The sequence below is a fragment of the Meleagris gallopavo genome, chromosome 6 (genome assembly GCF_905368555.1).
Source record: "Meleagris gallopavo chromosome 6, MGAL_WU_HG_1.1, whole genome shotgun sequence".
NCBI lineage: Eukaryota > Metazoa > Chordata > Aves > Galliformes > Phasianidae > Meleagris > Meleagris gallopavo.
The window spans coordinates 1,802,395-1,823,529 of record NC_139409.1 but is presented as its reverse complement, the minus strand read 5'-3'; the positions used below and the strand labels follow the sequence as shown (position 1 = coordinate 1,823,529).

Below are 21,135 nucleotides of genomic sequence, written 5' to 3'. Positions count from 1 at the left end.
AATACTTCATAGGTGGGCTTTGACCCTAAAACTTGTGCATGTAATTCATCCTTACAATCAGCCTGTACACCATGAAGGCTTTGCTACCTTTGTTTTCTATCAAAAGCAGAAAGTAGTTAAATACTGCTCCAGAAGCAGCTACCTGCAGCACAGTTTGGAGGGCTGCTGTTCCCCTGGCTTTTATGCATGGTCACTGTTTGCATTCATTTTTTATTTACCTGGATTCACATCAAGATCACGAGAGATCGTGTGCAAACAAATCAAGGACACGACTGTTCAGGTTTTGTTGTTTATTTTCTAAGGTGTTATGTAATTTCTGTTATTTCTTCTTCTTTACAATGGATCCCATTATTTGCTCTTTTTCTGCTTCTTATTTCCTGCTCATGACTCCTCCCTTCTGATTGGGGATGCCTTTGGTTTTCATGGTGGTTTTTATCTTAGCTTCTCATTGTCAGCAAGCTAAGAGGGCCAGCTTCAGCTTAATTCATTTCCTCATATTTCTTGTGTTTCTAGTTTGAAAGCGTACTTCCCCTTAACTGTTTGACTCTTTCGCTGTTCTTCTCACTGCTCACAACAGTTTTCAAAGCTGTCTTAATGCTTCAACCGATGGTAGAGGGGAACTAAATGGTATATCCTCATGGCAACGAAAAACCAACCAGCTAACCAATCAATCAGCCAACTTCCTGACTTTAGGGAATTTCACTGATAAGTCTTCTACCACTCTTTGCTGCTCATATCACTGTTTGATGCAAGACTGGAACGCAACAAATCTGATAAAACAAATGTTCATAGTTCTCAGATTCCGTGCTAGATGGCTGGGAGGTGCAAAAATGCAAGGTTAGAAGATAGAGATTTTACCACACTAAAATCTTGGCTCAAATGACATAGCAAATATTTCTAATCACTATGTGAAATGAGGATGATCACTTCCTATACTGAAGATGAACATAAATGTTGGATATTAGGAATAATTTCTTCTCTGAAACTGTGGTCAGTTGCTGGAATGGCTGCCCAGGGAGTGGTGCAGACACCATCCCTGGAGGAGCTCAAGAAATACACAGATATTGCACTAAGGGACATGGTTTAGTGGGGAAATATGGACTAGATGATCTTGAAGGTCTTTTCCAACCTTGGTGATTCTATGATTCTATGATAAAGCTTGGAAAAGTTTAGCTCTTACTCTGAGATTTACCTAATGAACCAACAGCAAACTAATTGAAAAAAGGTTTCTATGCTACAAGCCCAAAGCTCAGCTTTGTCACAGAGCCCCAGTGAAACTGCAGTTCATGCGTTCTCCCTAGGTTGCAGTTTTTCCACCAACAGTATGGTTTAGTAATAAGGACTGCCCTTCTGCCAATAGGAAGGCATGAGTTCAAAGCACCAAGAGATTTTTAGGCTATTTTCCAGAACAGTTTCCTATTTACTATAGGTAATTCTCCCCGGAACGATGCGCTAATGAAGTACTTTACTTTAGAACATCACTTACGCATGAGAGCCTTGCCTGTAACAGGAGTCCTTTGCTGGGTGCTGCCTTTTCTCTCTGCAATTCATAGAATCATACCATAGAATCATAGAACAACCAAGGTTGGAAAAGACCTCCAAGATCATCCAGTCCAGCCATCCACCTATCACCAATAGTTCTCACTAAACCATGTTCCTCAGTACAACATCTGAACATTTATTGAACACCTCCAGGGACGGTGATTCCACCAGCTCCCTGGCAGCCTATTCCAGCTCCTGACCAATCTTTCAGACTAGAAATTATTCCTAACATCCAACCTATCCAGTTATCATGAGAAAGAAGTTTAAAGAAGAGTTTTCAAAGGGATCACGGTGATGACCTTCCCTCAAGGCTTCCTGAGAGGTAGGAGGGGATAGATTCCCAAAAGAAGCAAAATAACAGCGCATTCCCCACCTACTTTCTCCACAATATCCTGACCTACACCTTTTGAGCCTGTATTTCTCTAGTCTGAAGTGCTTAAATCCAGCTAGTTTCCACCCACCCTTTAATCATGCACTGCTCCAATGATGGAATTCTCCTTCAGATCTAAGTCCACCCAGCATCACCAGCTTCACCTTCCATGAAATCTTCTGGCTTTTCTGATGCTCCCTCTGATGCCCACAAAAGCAGAACAGTGGGACAACTGCAAGGCCTCCTCCTGTCTCCAGGATCCTCAAAGCCCTATACAGGGTGTCTAACCCAAGCTCTGCAGTGAATGTTCATCTTCACTGCCATTCCTCATGAAAAAGAGATGATCTTCTACAGCAAAACACTGAACACAATTCATTAATTGGGACAGACTTTCTTGGACAAGAACACAGGCAAGTAAAACTTTAATTCAATTTCCTGATGTATAAATGTATTTGAGAGTGACATGAAGAGACATGAATCTAAACAACTTCTCAGATTGAGTGATACCCACCAGTAAAGATGGGTATCCTGATAGAGGAACTACAAAATATATTTGTGGCAGGAGGAGTCAGTGAAGTTGAGATGGAAACAGAATATTTTCTTCAAACAAAGGCTGTTTGATCTGTGTAGGAGTTACACACTGAACAGGTGAACCAAATAAATACAAAGAGATTCCAAGCAATTTGTTGCACATATCCAACTCTCAAAAAGTTTTTATTTTTACCTCCCATCTGTTTCAAACACACTCTTCAGTCTCAGAAATACATCTGAAAGTTTGTGACATGGGTGAGATTCTACCTCTTTGGCCTTAATGGCAGAGCACATTTATTGGCTTTTAATTGGAAGCCTAAATCCATACAAAGAGATCTGAGGCCAGCCATTGCTAAGGGATGTTCTCCCTCTTGTTTCTCTTGCCCACACCTGTAATAGCTTCTAAAAGAGAGGGGAAGGTCAACTCCATGCAGCAATCTGTCCTGTTTCTCTGTCGCTGTATTCCATGGTCAGAAATCGATTTTTTCAAGCAGGAGCTATTATAGCAATAGCAGCTCTTATTTACTATTCTTGAGATGCCGCTGAGCTCCCCCAAACATATGCAGTTCCATTTTTATTATTGATCTGTCCTACCATTACGGGGAAACACCTGAGACTTCCAGACAGAGCTGCAGCTTGTTCTTAATTGGATACAGATGTGGCTGGATCTGGGAGAAGCTTAAGTGGTAAGGCACAGTTAAGATATTTCCCAAACTTGCTTTATCTGCCCCAGTCCTGACCTTGTAAGATCATTCTTTCAGTACGATTTCTGCCAGCACAGTATAAAACAAATTGTGGCATGGTATCAACACATCGTATGACAATTGCTGCCTTCAATTTTCTTCTCTTTCTCTCCTTTTGCTCTTATTCACATCGTTTGGTCTGTGGTTCTCACTTCCACACTGCTTTGCCCTACATCCTTGATTCTGGGAGATCTCCCATTTTCCTTTCTCTTCCTCTCCCTTTCCTGCACGTGACATTTCTCACCGCAAAGATCCTGATCCTTAATAAGTACAGGTAATTCCTCCCTTTTTAACACCACGTATTCCCCTTATGAGGCACTTTTTGCAAACCCTGTTTTCTCACAATGAAAGCAGAGCTGTCAATCTCTAGGACAAATTTCTCATTAGATCTTTATACATCGCAACTATTAGTATAGCAGGTAATATTTACAAGAATTAAATGCACAGTTTTGCTATAAATGGTGGTATTAACCCCACGAGGCATCAGCTGACAGCAGGCTTTCAGAGTGAGGATCTCACAACACAATATCATTGGGTGTACTTCTGAGTGCCAGACCTTCAAAGGAGCAGTGCAAATGTGTCATGACACCCCAGCTGTAAACAAATCTCAAAGGGCTGGAGCAAAACTAAGCCATAAATAAGCCATACATCCAGATAGCCACCTGTTTCTTCAGTCAGTTACACCAGTGCACATTGCTGGAGCTTGCTAACACAGAGCGGTGCATTCTTTAATGCAGAGAAAAAGATCACCACTGATCTACGGAAACTGAGTAATCCAGCAGTGATTTCTGAGCTGGGACTTCTGTTCTTCGGACAAATGAGCAAAATGGATGTTAAAGAGTGCTTGGAGGCTGCCATGGTCAGTATAGGAGCAAGAGTGTTGGCTGTCTTGTCCCCTGTCCCATGATTTCCAGGGTGGACTGTGCAAATATCTGGCCCATTCTGTGTAAATGAGAAAGTTTCCTGGCAATTTTGTCTTTGTGATAGGAAGACAGGCTGAAACAGGCTGCCCAGGGCTGTGGTAGAGTCTCTATTTCTGGAGGTGTTCAAGAAAAATGGAGATGGGGCACTGTGGGACATGGTTTAGTGGTATGGTGGTGATGGGTTGATGGCTGGACTAGATGATATCAGCTATCTTCCAACCTTAAAGATTCTATGATTCTAAGACACATTTGAACTGAGGATGCTAGGTATCTGAAAAGGCTCAGTGAAACAAACCTGCATAACAGATATACTCAATGGCTCTTTCCCTGTAAATGAAAGCTGTAGTAAATAAATAGTGGTTCAGATTGACTTTTGGGTTCTCAATAACAGTGGTAATGTCTTCTGCTCATCTATCATCTGCTCATCCCTCTCTCCATTTTGTTCTGTTTCAAAAGCAAGGTAGAGAAAAGGAGGAAAGAAACTGAGGAAAAGAATGCTGGTTCAAGAGAGGGAAATCAAAATGGTTTTCAACTTAATGAAAATCACTTTTAGAGGCTGGGGAAATGAGCACAATTCTGTATTTTTGCTTGTTTTCACCTTTTCACCTACTCATTATAGATCTACTTTGCATGAGCAAAAGATTGGGGTTCATCTCACTTAGCTTTTGCCATGGAAACACAGGGACTCTGGTCTATAGCAGACACTCAGGTTCCCACAGAGGCCATATCACACCTCCAAAGGTCATGCCTTTTTAAGGCACGTTACAGGATAACCCATGCCCTGCAAGTGCCTCTCTTTCTCATTGGCTTGAGGGAGAAATTAGAAAGGAGTTTAGCTTGGATACTTAACCATAAAGTGCCTACAGTTAGGTGGAAGGACTCTCTGCTCTATACTTATAACAAATCCCTTGGTGTGTATTCATATCCCACCTACAAATTTCCATTGACTGCCCCAGGACATTGCTATACTCTGCCCCAAGACTCACTCCAAGCCAACAGGGATTCAGGTGCTTTGAAGGATTCCCTTCAGGGCATGTGAGGACTCTGCAAGCTTGCAGGTGACATCAATGGAGCTACCTGCAGTAGTGTGTTTAACCACTTGCTTCAATACCTGCAGGTGGCTCATTCTCATGTTATTTCATGGGGAGCTCTTCTCTTTTCTCTGTGCAATTGCACAGGATTGCCAGAACTGTCCGCTGATAGTTGGATACTGCACCATTAAGACTTGCATCTTAACAGGAGATGACAGACATCCAATGGATTTGACTTGATTGCCTCTGCTCTAATGAACTGAAATAACGCTACAAGGGATCAGTCAATGTCTTTCAAAGCAGAGGTATGGAGAAAGGGTGCCCGTTTCCAAAGCTCTCTGCAAATGAATCAAAAAGACTGCTGCTCAACATAATAAATTTATTAATGGGCCATCAGTCAGAGGCCAGGAATGATATTAACCATGTCTTGTTTAATGCACGCAAGAGGTACCTAGGGTCAAACAGCATTAAAATAACTTTGGGCACCATATCAGAAAAACAGAATGACAAAAGATAACACAGAAGTTCTTGATTGGTATTTGCTGAATTGAAATATGCCACAGAGAGAATGATGTGTTTTAAATTCAAAAGAAAAAATGATCTGACATAAGATTATGAATGTGTAAATTTAAAATGATAGAGTGAAGATCTAAAACCAAATGAAGACTTAATCTTCATGATGGATGTTACATCACTGTAACATAATAAGATCCATAATTCTTCAGATAAGTCTTGGGGCTCTACTTATGCAGAAAAGGGATTTTGGGTCAGATTCTGAATTATAATGCTGTTATAAACTTAAGATTAAGAGATTGTAAACCCAAAGAATTTCATAAAATAGAATCACAGAATTATAGAATCATTACAGTTGGAAAAGACCTCTAAGATCATCCAGTCCAACTGTCCACTTAACACCAATGTTGCCCACTAAACCATGTTCCTTAGTGCCATACCTTCATGTTTCTTGAACACCTCCAGGGATGGTGATTCCACCATCCCCCTGGGCAGCCCATTCCAACACCTGACCACTCTTTTAGTGAAGAAGTTGTTCTAACTATCCAACCTGAACCTCTGCTGGTGCAACTTGAGGCCATTCCTTCTTGTCCTGTTGCTGTTACACAGGAGTAGAGGCCGACCCCCACCTCACCACAATCTCCTTTCAGGCAGTTGTAGAGAATGATAAGTTTTCCCCTGAGCCTCCTCTTCTCCAGACTGAACAATTCCAGTCATACAGTTTTTTAATATAAGTCAATATTGGCATAAATCTTGCAATGATATTAACCACACAAATCATTCAGATAAATATGAGAACTTTACCTAATGTCTGTGGATGGGCAGATTTGGCCCATCTGCAGCTGACATCCTAAGTGTCAACTCTCAATTACTTCATAGAGCAGTGAGAAAATTAAAGGTTGACTCAAACCACTGAGAATCACCTCTGGGATAGATGGGATGTGTCTCTGTTGGCTTCAGAAGAAAATCCCCACACTGGGCATGATTAAATATTGACCTTTCATACAGCTGACAAGAAGTGAGATGATACTGCCTGATCCACATAGACAGAGAGGAGTAAGGCTGAAGACAGAAACCCCATCTCTACTAACACATGTTCTTTCTCAAATTCAGGGCAACTGCTGTGACTTGGTGGCCCCAGAAGCAGGTTCTACCCACCTGCATGCCACTTCTAGATGGCTTGAAAATACAAGAATATGCTAGAATTAATGATGAACTGCAGTCCCTGCAATCAGTAAGCTTCTTCAGCATGATGGTGGGAAGTGGAGCAAGGAAATAAATAAATAAAATGCATTTACGAAGGAGAGGAAAGAAGAGCAGAAGGAAATTTCGAGCACTGGAGGAGAAGAGGTTCTCACTTTCATTGAGTGGGTCTTGGTTATTCCCATAACATATCATGGCTGAAGTCTTAAAAAAAACATCAGTGCTAGTTTTTTTACTGCTAACTTCAGCGTGGACAGTTTGCTTTTGCAGGGCACAAATCCCTCTTACAAATGTCACCTTCTATGTATTGAAAAGAAGCTAGAATATGCTGGTAAAGAGACAGCAAACAGTGCACTTTAATAATGAAAGGTGCCAAAAATATTTTCATCCATCTCCTTCACATGGTACAGACGAATGTCATAAAGTAATGAAAATCTTCTGGATTTGTGAGTAGCATAAAAATTTAATGTCAAATGACATCAGAACTATGATAGGCATTTTAAGGTTTCTAAATGCCGTCAGATATTTTATCCTTTATTTACCATGAGATATATTAGTCATTTGAAGAGCATATTTTCCACTAAGCAAGAAAATCACATTAACTCTTTGTTTCCCAAACTCTCTCTCTTTTCTTGCTCTAAATTCAGAAATCTGTAATTGCTCACAACTTTGGTCTAAGCTTTCATGCTCCTGCAAAGGGATCAAAGAGTAAGACATTTACTAGATGATTGATTTCCTTGAAAGTTATTCAGTGATATTCACTAGTACAAAGGAAGAATGGTTTCACAAACTTTAATAACATTATTTTGCAAGAAATACTGCAGAACAAGAGGCAAGCTTCCCCTCGCTTTAATTATCCTCATATCCGCTTTCCATCATTTGCATACGATTGTACAAAGTGCAAAACAAATCATAGAATCATAGAATCATAGACTCACCAAGGTTGGAAAAGACCTCCAAGATCATCCAGTCCAACCATCCACGTACCACCAACTGTTCCCACTAAATCATGTCCCTCAACACAACATCTAAATGTTTCCTGAACCCCCTCCAGGGTCGATGACTCCACCACCTCCCTGCAATTCATCCCTACTGCCATCACTACTCCACCGTCATTCAATTGCAAATGAAAAGAGGCTTTTTTAAGATGCTATTCTATTCATCTTAGTGTCTAAAGATCACCTCAACTGAGCCTACTCCTCACCACTGTAAAACATCCTCAGAGACAGGCTGTCATATGGAAGACCCTAAAGACAATATGAACGCTATTCCATGTTAGAAACGATCTTCTTCAATACCAGTATCTTAGTGTCAATTGAAGCAACCTCACAGATTTCTTGCATTCCCTAAGGGTATCTCAAATGGCACTGGATGCTTACGTTTAGGAAACTGAATGGCTCCTTCAGTGTCTACAAAGTAGGTGCCTATCTGTGAGCTTAGAGCCCAAAGAGCTGTTCATGCTTCTAAATACAGAAGTCTGTTGGTGGCAATGACTAAAGTGCTGGTCAGAGGAAGTTCAGGTTGGATGTCAGGAAGAGATCCTGCCCTAGAGGATAGTGGGCATGGCACAGCCCCCCAGGACACTGAGCACAGCCCTGTGCTGTCAGAGCTCACTGAGCATTGGGACGCTGCTTGCAGCCGTACAGTTTGATTTTTGATAGGTCCCTATATAGAGGGGTTGGATTCGATGACCCTTATAAGTCCCTTCCAACTTGGGACATTCTGTGATTCTATGATATGAATGGAATCCTATCTCATATAGAAACACCTGCATTAGAAACAGCAGATATAAAAAATGTGGGTTCTCCTTTCTCCAATGAAGCAAGTCTCCATGCTTCACCTTACAAAATGAGGAGAAACAAGTATTTTCATGATAGTGTTCATCTGGTCTCTTTAAGTAGCTGATTTATGATGAGTTTAATCATGTCTCAGCCATCATTGACCAATCCAGTTAACTCTCCAGTGACTGGAAGACTCAGATGCCATAAACACATGTATTATATACGTATGTATGGATATGCGCATCATGCTTTCCTCATCGATCTGCTCTGGTGGAATGAAGTATGAGATAAACTTCTCAGGGAGGTCAAAGCATTAGGATAAGAATCAAGGACTTCTGGTTTTCCCCACTGACTCTGCCCAGGATTTTGGTGTGGTCTTGGGCAAGTCATGTAATCAGCATGTGCTGGTTAATCAGTGTCATGTCCTGCTCTGCTAAACAGAGACATTATTGTATCCTTACTCCTATTCATAGCCCATCACGTGTGTTTGCACTGTAAGCCTGTGAAAGTGGAGGCTTACCAGCTTGGTGCATAATGTCCAGTGCCAAAATTCTTCTTTCTCTGTGGAGGATTGCAGACTACTATAATAAAAATAGTAAATAATGACTACAAAGAGACAAAGAGTCCTGTTGCTGCACTGCCCCGGAGATCTGAGGTTTAAATTAAAGCTTTTCAGAAAATGCTAACCTATGCATTATGCTGCTTTCTCCATTAACCTCTCTTGCCCAGGTTTCTCCATTAACCTCTCTTGTCAGGTTAATTTCTTGGGTACTGGTCAAATTAATCATTTCAGTGGAAAAAAACTTGATTACACACAGTTTCAGCTTGCTTATTTTATGTCAGAGACCTAATTAATCACAGCGCTAAGCTGTCCATTTTGAACAACAAACATACTATTACAGAAGTTGATTAAGTTTTTGCTGTACAATCTCTCAATTAGTGGATTTCACAGGAGCTGCTTTTGCACCCCTATGACACAGTGCCCTGTGCTGGAAGAAGATGGGGAGGATGATCTAATGGTTTGGGCATCCATATATGGCTTGGAAACCTTATTTACCTCATGTAAATCCTTAGACCTACTGAGTGTGTTCTTCCCAAGTAACTACCTCTTCTCCCAGGTAAACAGTGATAGGTCAAGAGGGAATGACTTTAAGTTGCACCAGGGGAAGTTCAGGTTGGATATAAGGAAGAATTTATTCTCTGACAGAGTGGTAATGCTTCAGCACAGGCTGCCGAGGGAGGTGGTGGAGTCACCATCCCTGGAGGTGTTGCAGAATCGTGGAGATGTGGCACTGAGGGACGTGCTTGGTGGGCATGGAAGGGGTGGGCCAAGGTTGGACTTGGCGACCTCAGAGGTTTTTTCCAAGCTTAACAAACTATGATTCTTAATGTGACTATAGCCTGTGATACAATATGAAATCCTAGAGGCAGCGAAGCCATAAAAACATTTCATCAAGATGAGCTCTTACCGAGAAAAGTGGTGAGGAACCTGAAGTACTTTGGGCATGGCTTCACCACAACCGCTCCCACCTGCGCTTCAGGCCAGCACGTGATGTTGTCCCACTGCCTTCTGCAACCTGGGGGAAAGAGAAAAGCTGGTGGTAGAACAAGCATGAGTGACTCCCTGGTATCTGCTGTACGGAGCATAGGAGAGCAACTCTGCACTGAGTCTCAGTGGAAGCATCTTTTAGTAGGGGAGAGGAAGACGACATGAAGCCCCAACTGAGCTACGAATGCAGGTGTAGCAAACAGAGCTAACTTTAGAGAAGAGCCTGATAATTTTATTGCAATTCAACATTTTTCATGATTTTTTGAATAGAATGAATACTTTTTGGGTAAAAATACAGGCAGGCATGCTCTTTCTGCACAGCTGTAATACACTGTTCTGATTTTGTCCTTTCATTTCTGCTTTCTCAAAATACCTTAATGATATCACACATGTACCACAGGACTGAGTAATGCAAAATTAGCACTGAAGACAACACACATTTGCAGATAGGAATTAACAATTTGTCAGATGAGTTTTTGCCTCAATAAATTAAGTATTTTAAAGTTCATATCAGAATCTTGAAAACCTTATTTTTAATTTTTTTTTTCCCCTCAATTTTCCAGAGACAGACACTTTGATTACTGGCTGGGTTGGATAGATGGGTTGTCAACACACCTCCCTAAAAGTCACTTCTTTCTAGCACCTCTGCTCCATGGTTATTTATCACATCCCATGACATTGCAATGCTCCCCCAAATGTGACTTAAGTGTTGCTGTTAAGGTCAACAGCCTAACAAGAGAAACTGGAATATGAAGAAGAAAGCCTGAAGAAAGTACTTTCCACATGCAAGTAAAGGAAACTATGAAAACCACTGCCAAGCTACACTTCTTAGTAATTATAGCCTGATCTGCAATTCCTCCTTTAAGTCATCTTTTAGCCCTTCTGCTGAGAAAAAGGCTGGTGTCATCATCAAGTCTGCTCAGAGCGAGGCAGCTTGCTGTCTCAGATCAATAAAGGGAGCACATAAAAATGCTTTGAAGCTGGAAAAAGAACTCTCAGCTCTCTTTCAAAGTTATTTCACAAGCTTTTCCTTCATTCTTTCATGAGCAAACCGAACTTTTCAGACAAAGTCCTAGGGTGAGTTTATCAGAGCCTAAAGTACGGAATAACCAGCAGTATCTTCTACATGCACGCTCTTCTGTAGCATTCATTAAAATTCAATTTTCTGATTTGTGGTATCAGTTGCAAAGCTCAGTTTTTCCATCACCATAGTTATCTGCTACCAAACAGCCAGCAGCTCCAATAACATTAAGATAGTAAGTATTCTGCCCTTGGAAAATAAATAAACAGGACCTTTCATGTTCTACAATCTTCACCTCCATCACCATCAATAAATTAACATGCACCCATTACCCCAGGACAGGTTATAATGCAAAATAATAATGAAATACAAGGTGTTAGCATCAGACAGCTTTCTAAATGTTCTGAATTACGCGCTTTGAGAATTTTTCTGACCCTTGTCTTTTTTCTGTGATAGCATTCATCACCGCCACTTGTAATGCATGAAGAAATCTCATAGGTATTTTCATAACAGAAGCTCCCTGTGATTAAAATAAGGTGAAGACACAGAATGGACCTTTAATAATTATTGCCTCTGAAATGATCTCTCTTACCCACCTATTAGCTCTTTTAGCATAATGCTTCTTACTGCCTGATGCAATTAGCATGGCTGCCTGGAAGGGTCCAGGTTTCAAAGGTGGAGTTCATATCCCTACTTTTATGCCTGTAGTAGTTAGTTGTGCAAAGATGTCACCGTAGGATAGTTATCTAAAGAGCCAACAAATCATTCTTTGGAAGTGTCCTCTTCTCTCCAATGAAGAGGGCTTGAATGAATAACCTGAGTTTAAATGTCTCATTTTGAGACACCTGAAGATTAGTGAGATACAATTCACTCATCATAGGTCTTAGGCAGAACAAAGCCTAAATGATTTGAATAATTTATAATGATTTTATTTGAAATGTACACCAGAAAGAATAGACATTCACTTTTTAAATGAATTGTAACAATCTAAAGATCTGAGAATTGCAAGATGCTTAGCACTGGGTAACACAAGCAATTACTGCATGCCCTGCAGTCAGTCCATCACCATCAGGGAAAAGTCTGTGCCTGTCCAGGACACAGAAGCCTTAATGAAATAGCATTAGAGAAAGTTGTCTTCTTTCTCTAAAACTTATAGGTCATACTCTGGCAAATTATTGGGGTCAAGGCGTTGGCGGGAAGATTCAGTATCTAAATGGGGGCTGTAAGAAAGAAGGGGACACTCTTAAGCATGGTCTGCTGTGATAGAACAAGGGAAAACAGTTCCAAAGTAAAAGGGGGGAAAATTAAAACTGGATATAGGGAAGAAATTTTTTACAATAAGGGTAAGCACTGACACAGGTTGTCCAGAGAGGTAGTGGATGCCCGTCCCTGGACACAGTCAAGATCAGGGGATGGGGCTCTGAGCACCTGATTGAGCTGTGGGTGTCCCTGTTCATTGCAATGGAAGTTGGACCTGACAGCCATTAAGGGTCCTTCCATCTCAGACTGATTCTATGATTCAGTCATATCACTGACAGATCAATATTTGAGAAAACTATTTCTAGGTAGAAACAGCAGTAGTAGGACTTGGAGAAGGGAAATCCCTGTCTTCCCTGTGGCATCACTTAGCTTTAATAGATGGAAGGAAGATAACAGCTTGTTTTGCGGGACCAAATCATGCTTGGTGATTACTAAATGATTCTCCATTAATTAATTATAAATATCGTTCTCTCAGTTGCACTGGATATCTACAGGAAGGATGAAAACTTATTTATCAGCCCTCTTCCACGGTAGCAATGACCCATGGATGCACCCTGTGCATGAGACCCATCCACTGTGAGGAGCTGCAGGCCATCATGAGGAGCGATAGGGCCATAATGAGGAGCAATAGGGCCATAATGAGGAGCTATAGTGCTACAAGGAGCTGTAGATCCGCCATGAGGCCTCTCAATGGCCTCCTCTGCTCTGGGCCCAGCAAACCCAGGGCCCTCAGCTGCTTCACATATTTTGAGCACAGTCCTATCACCCAGGACAGAGATTTTGTCACAATTCATCGTTAAAGCAGCAGTTTGGTTAATATCTACACGAGAGACCTCTGCAGAAGCCTTTACATTAGCAGGACAAGTGGCATATATTTGTGCCTTAGCACTTACTGCTGCTTTGGCAAATTGCACGCTTCTCCTGAGCTATGATGGAGTCCAGACTGGAAGTCTTTGAAGTAGAATATTTTTCCAGAAGAAAAAAGAAAAAGAAAGATCTGGTTTCAGCCCAGATACTTCAAAATCATACTCCAGCTTCAATACAAGATGGCACTGTTCTTCCAAGGTCTCAGTCACCTGTATCCATGGGAGGGAAAAGGCACCAGTGCTTTAAAAACTCATGAAGTGCTCTCTGGAGCCAGGGATCTTTTTCTGGAGTGCTCCTTTACAACCCTAATGAAGCTGCCTTTTAAGCCTCCTTCAGATAAGCAGCTCTAACTGTTCACCCTCCTCTATAAGCCATGCAATTAGCATAATTACTAGCAGCCAGCTCTCTCCACCTTGAAGCAGGCTCCTGAAGCTTTGCTCAAGGAGTACAGTCAAGGAACAAGCTGGAGGCTGTCAGCAATGTGCCAGAGCTTGGATTTTCACATCCAACACTTTAGACTTCCCTCTATGCAAGCCAAGCGTCTTGGTTGTAGCAGCCACAGCCCTCTGGTCTTTGGGGGGTCCTCCTATAATAGAAGCTGATGTTGGGGTGGTGTCCACCATACAGTTCTTCTTGCTCTTGGTAGGCCAGGCCTGACTGCCACAACTGTGGCCAGAGATGCTGACAGAGTCCATGCTGCAGCAGTGTAGGACAACCCAGCACAGCTATAGGTGGTGATAATCTTTCCCACTGTCACTGCTAAATGTGGATCAAAGCTCAGGCCCTCATTTCCTCTCCCTTTAAAAGGTTAATAATCACAAAACATGACAATTCATACTGATATATGGCAGATATATGGCAGTTTGCAGCTCTCACAGATTAGAGCTCAAAGAACGTTTATTTGAGCTATATCTACGCTTAGAGAAATTATACCTTTAAAGCTTATCTAGGAAGCAGCAGAGTATAACTTCCCCTCGTGAATACAGATGAACCTCCAGAGCTCTGTCTTGGCTCTGAGATATGGCTGGGTTTGGCTGAGGAATTAAATTAATGGCAGTAGGCTGCTTTCAAGGCATGGCCTTAACTCAGGTGAACTCACAAGTCAGAGAAAAAGCCTTTCAGCACATCTGTCATTCACACTGAACACCTCCTAACAACTGCAATCACTTGTGGTCTCTTCTTCCCAAAAATCCTCCAGAGTTTTGCTCTCCAAATCCACATTCAGATGTGAAGATGCCCATTTGTTGCCTGGCAAACGTTGGGGAGCTCTTTTTCCTTTCACTACCTATACAGATAACAGCAAGCCAAAGGTTAGGCTAAGCCAAGGTATCACCCAGTCCCATCTCAGTGGTAACCTGGTGTGCTTTGAATAGAAACTCTTTTCACTCCACTTCGGTATCACCAGGCACTTTCCATCTTCCCAGAAGTTAGGGCTGTGAGTTAGCTGTCAGCAGATATTTGCTCTCCACTGACAGCCTGAGCAGAAGTTATACCTAGATGCTCTCTCCTCGTTTGCCCTATTTGGTCTCATACAACCAATCACCTTTGCATTGACTTTCTTGTCCCAGATGGACATTAACTTTCTGCATGACCGAAGAAAACAAATCCCAAACGATGGTCTCTGCAATAATCTGCTAACTACGTGTCACTTCTAGATGGGAAACATGAATTCAGTCATGCAAGAGAACTGGAAAGCCCATCACGAGCCTCGGACTATTGCTACCACTGCCCCGGCCTCCAACAAGCCCACACTTACTGAATCAGGGATGACTTTCAGTTTAAATTTTAGAAGCGCTACGTAACAATAATAAGAATCTAGAAAGATTCTTTTTCTTCCATAAATCTTTTAAATTAATTGCAATTTGATTTTGCTTTTAAGCCTATGGAAATTTTTCACGTTCACAACCTCCTGGGCTAAGGAATTGCACAGCTGAATTGTCTGCTGAAAGAACATCCTTTTCTGAATTTGCTTTGAACCTGCTCATTGCTGGTTTCATAAGGAATTGCCTAGTTCCTTTATGAATACAGAAATACTTATAACCTAGTCACAATCTCCCTTTCCCTCGGGAGGAAAACCATAAAATCCTCTTTTATATTCCTCCTCAAGCATCTCTTTTTCAAACTGAAGTGTCCTAGCCTATTTAATTACTTCTTGCATGGAAGCAGTTTCCTATCATGTCTCCCTTGTACCTTTTTTGTTTAGAACCACAGAATCACCAAGTTTGGAGAGGACCTCCAAGGCCATCCAATGCAATCATCCACCCACCACCAATTTATCCGCACTAAACACCATCCCTTAGTACATCTAAATGTTTCTTCAGCACCTCCAAAGACAGTGACACAACAGGACAGCCCATTCCAGTGCCTGACCACTCTTTTGGAGAAGAAATTGCCCTAATTGGTCTTGTAGTGAGGAGCCCAACCTTGCACAGGTACTCAAGGTGTAGCCTCACTAGAGGCTTCTAAGTTTCATGCAATCCCTCTTGCATCTCCCTGCAAAATTTAACCTTTTGAATCTTACATAAATATTATTAGCACATCCTTTAGGCATCTTTCCTCCTCCACCTCCACCTCATTGTGTTTTTATTTTTATGAACATTAACAGTCTGTTCTGGAGTAAACCTTTCCCTTTAGAGTTTCCCTTCCAGCTTTCCATGGCTTTGCATTCAATTTGGATATTTTTTGCCTGCTGCTGCCACTCCAGAGATGTAGGCAGGATGTGACTGAGAAACCACAAAGCTGAAGGGAAAACCACAGCCCTGACAGAACATGAAAAACCCCACCACTGTAGCATTTCCTTCTCACCACTGCTTTGCTCTCTGTAGCACACTTGTGCTCCTTCAACCTTATCTCAGTGAGGGATCTGTACTCCCAGTTAGGCAGAAAGTTGATTTGGTCAACTGCAGAAGACAAAAAGGATCCCCAGACTAAGGATTAAGTGAAAAATTTTATCTTGAATTATAATTCCATACGTGTGGAAAGATAGAGAGATCAGTTTGATTTTTCTGGACTCGGTGTACAAGCTGGAGTCAGTGAGAACACTGTTACATGCTGTAAGAATTGATTTGCACTTCTGCAGTGCCTTTCGATAGAAACTGTCCAGGAACTCAACAGGAAATGTTAAAAGGTGTTTTTCTTCCTAAATGTTTGCAGAAATTTGACTCAAAGACATGTGAAAGAAACCTCACCTTAAGCCCCCAGACTGAGTCATTCTTAGCAGCATGAAAGAAATAACTACAGAGCATTTTTGAAGGATTATTTTTAAGCATGAAAATCCTGAGTTTTTCCATCAACAACATCCACTAAGAAACAAGAAAAAAAAAATCAAATCTTTCAGCCCTTCTTGAACCAACAAACTAAACAAACACTTGACTCCATCTCTCCACATCATTCTTTTCTTTAATGATATTTGTAAGCTGAGTCCTTCTGCCTAATAGGAGAACGGGTGAACTGAAACAAAAGATGCCAAGACGCAAAACAAAGATTTATAAAGCCTAAAATGTAACGTCATTCCTCTTCAGCTTCTAAATAAGAGATCTTTAATGCTTGGACATAGAGGATGTTTAAAAGATTATTCCAGCATTTCCTCATTCCTTGTCCAAATCCCTCTGTGCTCACAGAAATTAAACCTGGGAGCTGGAATAAATGAACTTTTAGGGTCTTTTCCAACTCAAACAACTCTATGATAATTCTATGACTTGGTCACTCAAGTTAAGTGATGACCAAACGACTAGCTCAGCTTGACTTCCTCACTAAAGAGTAGCAAGCACAATTAAAGCATCAGTGGAAGTGGAATTATAAATATCATATGGTATTATTTTATAGATTTATTCTCTTCCTCCAATACCAAAGAATGCGCTTTGCAATGGAGGAAATTTTAAGCCAAGCCTTGCTCTTTTAGTAAATACTATTATATGTAGCACATACAGCTACACACTGCTAAATATGACACCCCACAGAAAAAGGAAGCATAAAGGGGAACTTTCTTCAACAAATCATAAGCCACAGATTCCTGATTTACTACTAGAAAGATACTGCAGTCAGCACGCAAAGCTGGAGAGTAAAACCTTCATTATTTGGTTCCTTCCCATTGAATGGGCTGGAGTTTATGCTGGAAGTGTGCTTCTTGCCCACAACACTGATGGTTGGAAGGCAAGAACAAAGTTTGAGTAATTCAAAAGGTTTTCTTAACAGAAGCCCTACTTATACTCAGTGTGGCACCTCAGACCTCAGCTTCTCCTTTTCTCCACAACTTCACTTTCCTATGTTAAATATTCTGGCTACCAAGAAGTAAAGACATCTAGGTTACAGTAAGTCCAGTGCACAGTAAAATCCCCACTGTCTGCAGCAGGTGTTGGATCTTAGCCATATACAGTAACAGAAGCTCCACATAACTTATGCCATATGTAACATTTTCCCAGTGTACTTGTTGCACATGAGATAGATGGGTACCATGATGAAAATGCTTTGGCACAATCAGAAAGAAAATAATAAAAATAAAAAAAAAAATTAGGAAAGAGAGATTTCTTTACCAGAAACCTGATGAGATGTGAAGCAGACAATTACAAAGTGCTGTCAAAAAAAATATTAAAAGCTCTCCATAAATAGATTTCATATGAGCAATTATCCAGAGCTTTGAAAACATTTTGGGTTTGCTTTCCATCCATTTTTGGTCTATGGCGATGGCATTTACTTCTGTAACCTTTGCAAAACTAGTGCTGTGTGCATTTCTATTTTATAGCATACAAAAATAAAAATAACCAACAAGTCTGATGGCATTTCCAAATGTGACACATTCTCCAAAATAAACTGCCTTTCCCAGTACAAGACTTATGTCCAATAAATGGCTGTTAATCCCCAAAAGCTACAGGACAGCTGTTGCCGAGTCAAATAAACACTGTCATTTGTTTGAAAGCTTGCAGCCAGGACATGTCAGCAACAGGCAAAACAAAAGCAAAGTCTCCACCCCCTTCAGCATATGAAGGGAGAAAACAGATGTGGTAACATCTTATCTCATGGCCGTGTCTGTAGAAAGATGAGGTTGAGGCAAAAAACAGCTCTTAGCTCTACAGGGCAGGGTGATGAGATTTTAGGGAGAACCCCTTCAGTGGGAGAACACATTCATTCCTGAACATTGCCCAGGAACGGTGAGGACCAACTCAGAAGCTCAGACCATCAATGCTGCTGGTCATAGCAAGACTGAAATCAAGAAACCCTCTATATTGCCTGGACCAGAGTTAGGGAGTATAGTAACTCGGAAGATAAGGTAAGAAGATAAGGAAAGAACAGAGAAAGATGTCTTGTAGGTCCTTTTGACATTAAAGAGATCGTTAAGAACCAATTCAAGCGATTATTCAGTATTCAAAGGGAGGCGGTAAGAAAGGAGACAGAATCTTTAGCAGAGTCTGTTGTGATAACACCTGACTGAATGGTTTCAGACTAAAAGAGGGGAGATTTAGGCTGGATAGAAGAGAAATGTTTTTTACAATAAGGGTAGTGAAGCACTGGCACAGGTTGCCCGGAGTGGATGCCCCGTCCCTAGAGACATTCAAGGTCTGAGCACCTGATGAAGCTGCACGTGCCCCTGTTCACTGCAGGGGAATTGGACCAGATGGTCTTTAATGGTCCCTTCCAACTCAAATGATTCCATGACTATGTTAGACTGAACTGGTATACCCTCCAGCGTTCACTGAATATATTAATTAGATCCTCAGGGCTTGATTTAGCTTCTTATAAAAAGGCTCTTAATGCCATTCCTGATGCCCTAGGATGTATGAGAATGTTGGAGGGGCTAGTAGACATGACACAGCAATTTTAAGAGTCCTACTGGCCTCTGAAATAGTAACTGGTGGCCATACTGATTGTTCAAAAGCACCTATAATGACTGTTTACATGGGTGGATAGTAATAGGACAGAGGGGAATTATTTTAAAGTGAGACAGGGGAGGTTTAGATTGGATGTTAGGAGGAAGTTTTTCAGCCAGAGGGTGGTGAGGCACTGGAACAGGTTGCCCAAGGAGGCTGTGGATGCCCCATCGCTGCAGGCATTCAAGGCCAAGCTGGATGTGGCTCTGGGCAGCCTGGGCTGCTGGTTGGTGACCTGCACATAGCAGGGGGTTGGAACTGCATGATCATTGTGGTCCTTTTCAACCCAGGCCATTCTATGAGTCTATGATTCTATGAAGTCAGATCTTTGATCTATGACTCATGCTTTCATGAATCAACCCCCGTCCAAGGGGCTGTTTTTCTCAACTGCTTTCTTTGAGTGCTTTGAACCACCCCCAGAAAACTACCACCTTTCAAACCTGCCAGCTCAGTGGCTTGTCTCAATAATCCCTACACTACTGACTTTAAAACAGTGGCCAATAAACCATCAATCCTGATTCAAGTGAAGGTGTAAGCAGCACCCATAGAAGCATTTGGCAGCTCTCAGAGATGCAGCCTGAAAACATCATACATTCCCAGCCCTGGGTGAGTGTCCATCCACCCCATCTCCTCCAGTGTTGGAGCACCTGGATACCTGCTGACAACTGGGCTGCCATATAAACCCAACCTACATATCATCTGCCCCAAGAGGTCTTATGCAACTGGGAAGGTGAGAATTCACTTGAACTTTTGCTGGCAAGGAGCTATTAATTACCTTTTATCTTACTGCATTATAAACAGATGGTGATGAATAAACAGACTCCTCATTTAAACTTCATTAACGTTTTTCCAGCTTGACTTTTAATTTCCGTATGTTCACTGCTTCTTCCCTCGTCAAACACGCCTTGACGTCTTCAAGGGAGACTGTCAAAGAACCCCAACTTCCAGATCTGGCTTTTCAAGCCAACCTCCACTGCAGAACTGTGGAATGGGAAAGACATTATATGGAGGATAAACAACACGGGCTGTTCTCCATCTGGATTCACTTGTACGAGAAAATGTTGGTGATGAGATTACAGGAGTCAGCTCTGTTGCTCACAGCAAGTTGAGGCATATACAACTTAATAAGCGAAGAGCAGGGAGGGTGACTGGGATTATTTTCATTCATATTTTCCACTTTTTGACTTTTCAATTGGGTTTTAAATCCTGCTACAATGACAGACAGGTCTAGATTGCAAATACAAAATGCAGTGCTGAAGTACTCAGGCCATCAGAAGGAGCTCAACTGTAGCAGCTCCTCAATGGCTACTGGCAATCCTCAGTGACACTTAGAAAATCACCTCAGCTATCTCCTTATTACTGAGCAAACAGATAAAATGTTCATCTGTAAGATGCTGACAGCCTCTAGCTGTGAAGTGCTGAGCTTCTTTCACTTCCATTTAACTTCTGTAGGAAGTCAGAATCCAAATAGAGCAGAAGGCCTTCCTTTTTGGATGAAAAAAGTCTTGAAAAAGCATTTAAAAAGTGAAGTTCAATAAAGGGAATGCAAAATCCTGCACCTGGGGAGCAGTAAAGCCGTGCACTTTACAGGCTTTGCAGAGAAGGACCTGAACTTGCAGGTGGGTACCAAGCTGAAGGTGAGCCAGCAATGTGACCTTGCCATTTAGGAGGCTAAAGATGTCCTGGGTTGCACTGGGCAAAGTAGCAGCAGGTCAAGGGATGTGATCCTTCCCCTCTGCTCAGCACCTGAAGGGTTGTGTCCAGTTCTAGGTCTCCTCAGTACAACAGAGTTGTGAACATACTGGAAAGTGTCCAACAAAGGGCAACGAAGATGACGAAGAGCCTGGAGCAGCTGGGATTTGGGGGGAAGAAATAGAGCCAGCATTTTCTCAGTGGTGCCCAATACCCAACAGAAGAGTTCAAACTAAAACACAAGG

The 21,135-nt window shown here is 41.7% G+C and overlaps 1 protein-coding gene across 1 annotated transcript in view; it reads right to left on the bottom strand.

Moving 5' to 3' along the window:
* The window catches only part of LOC100303683 (vasoactive intestinal polypeptide receptor), a gene marked incomplete at its 5' end in the record, with an annotated part of 63,314 nt that overhangs the window by 35,630 nt on the left and 6,549 nt on the right, over positions 1–21,135 (bottom strand). Inside the window, 1 exon segment of the mRNA NM_001303178.1 lies at positions 10,107–10,214. Within this exon segment, the coding sequence (NP_001290107.1) occupies positions 10,107–10,214 (108 nt within the window).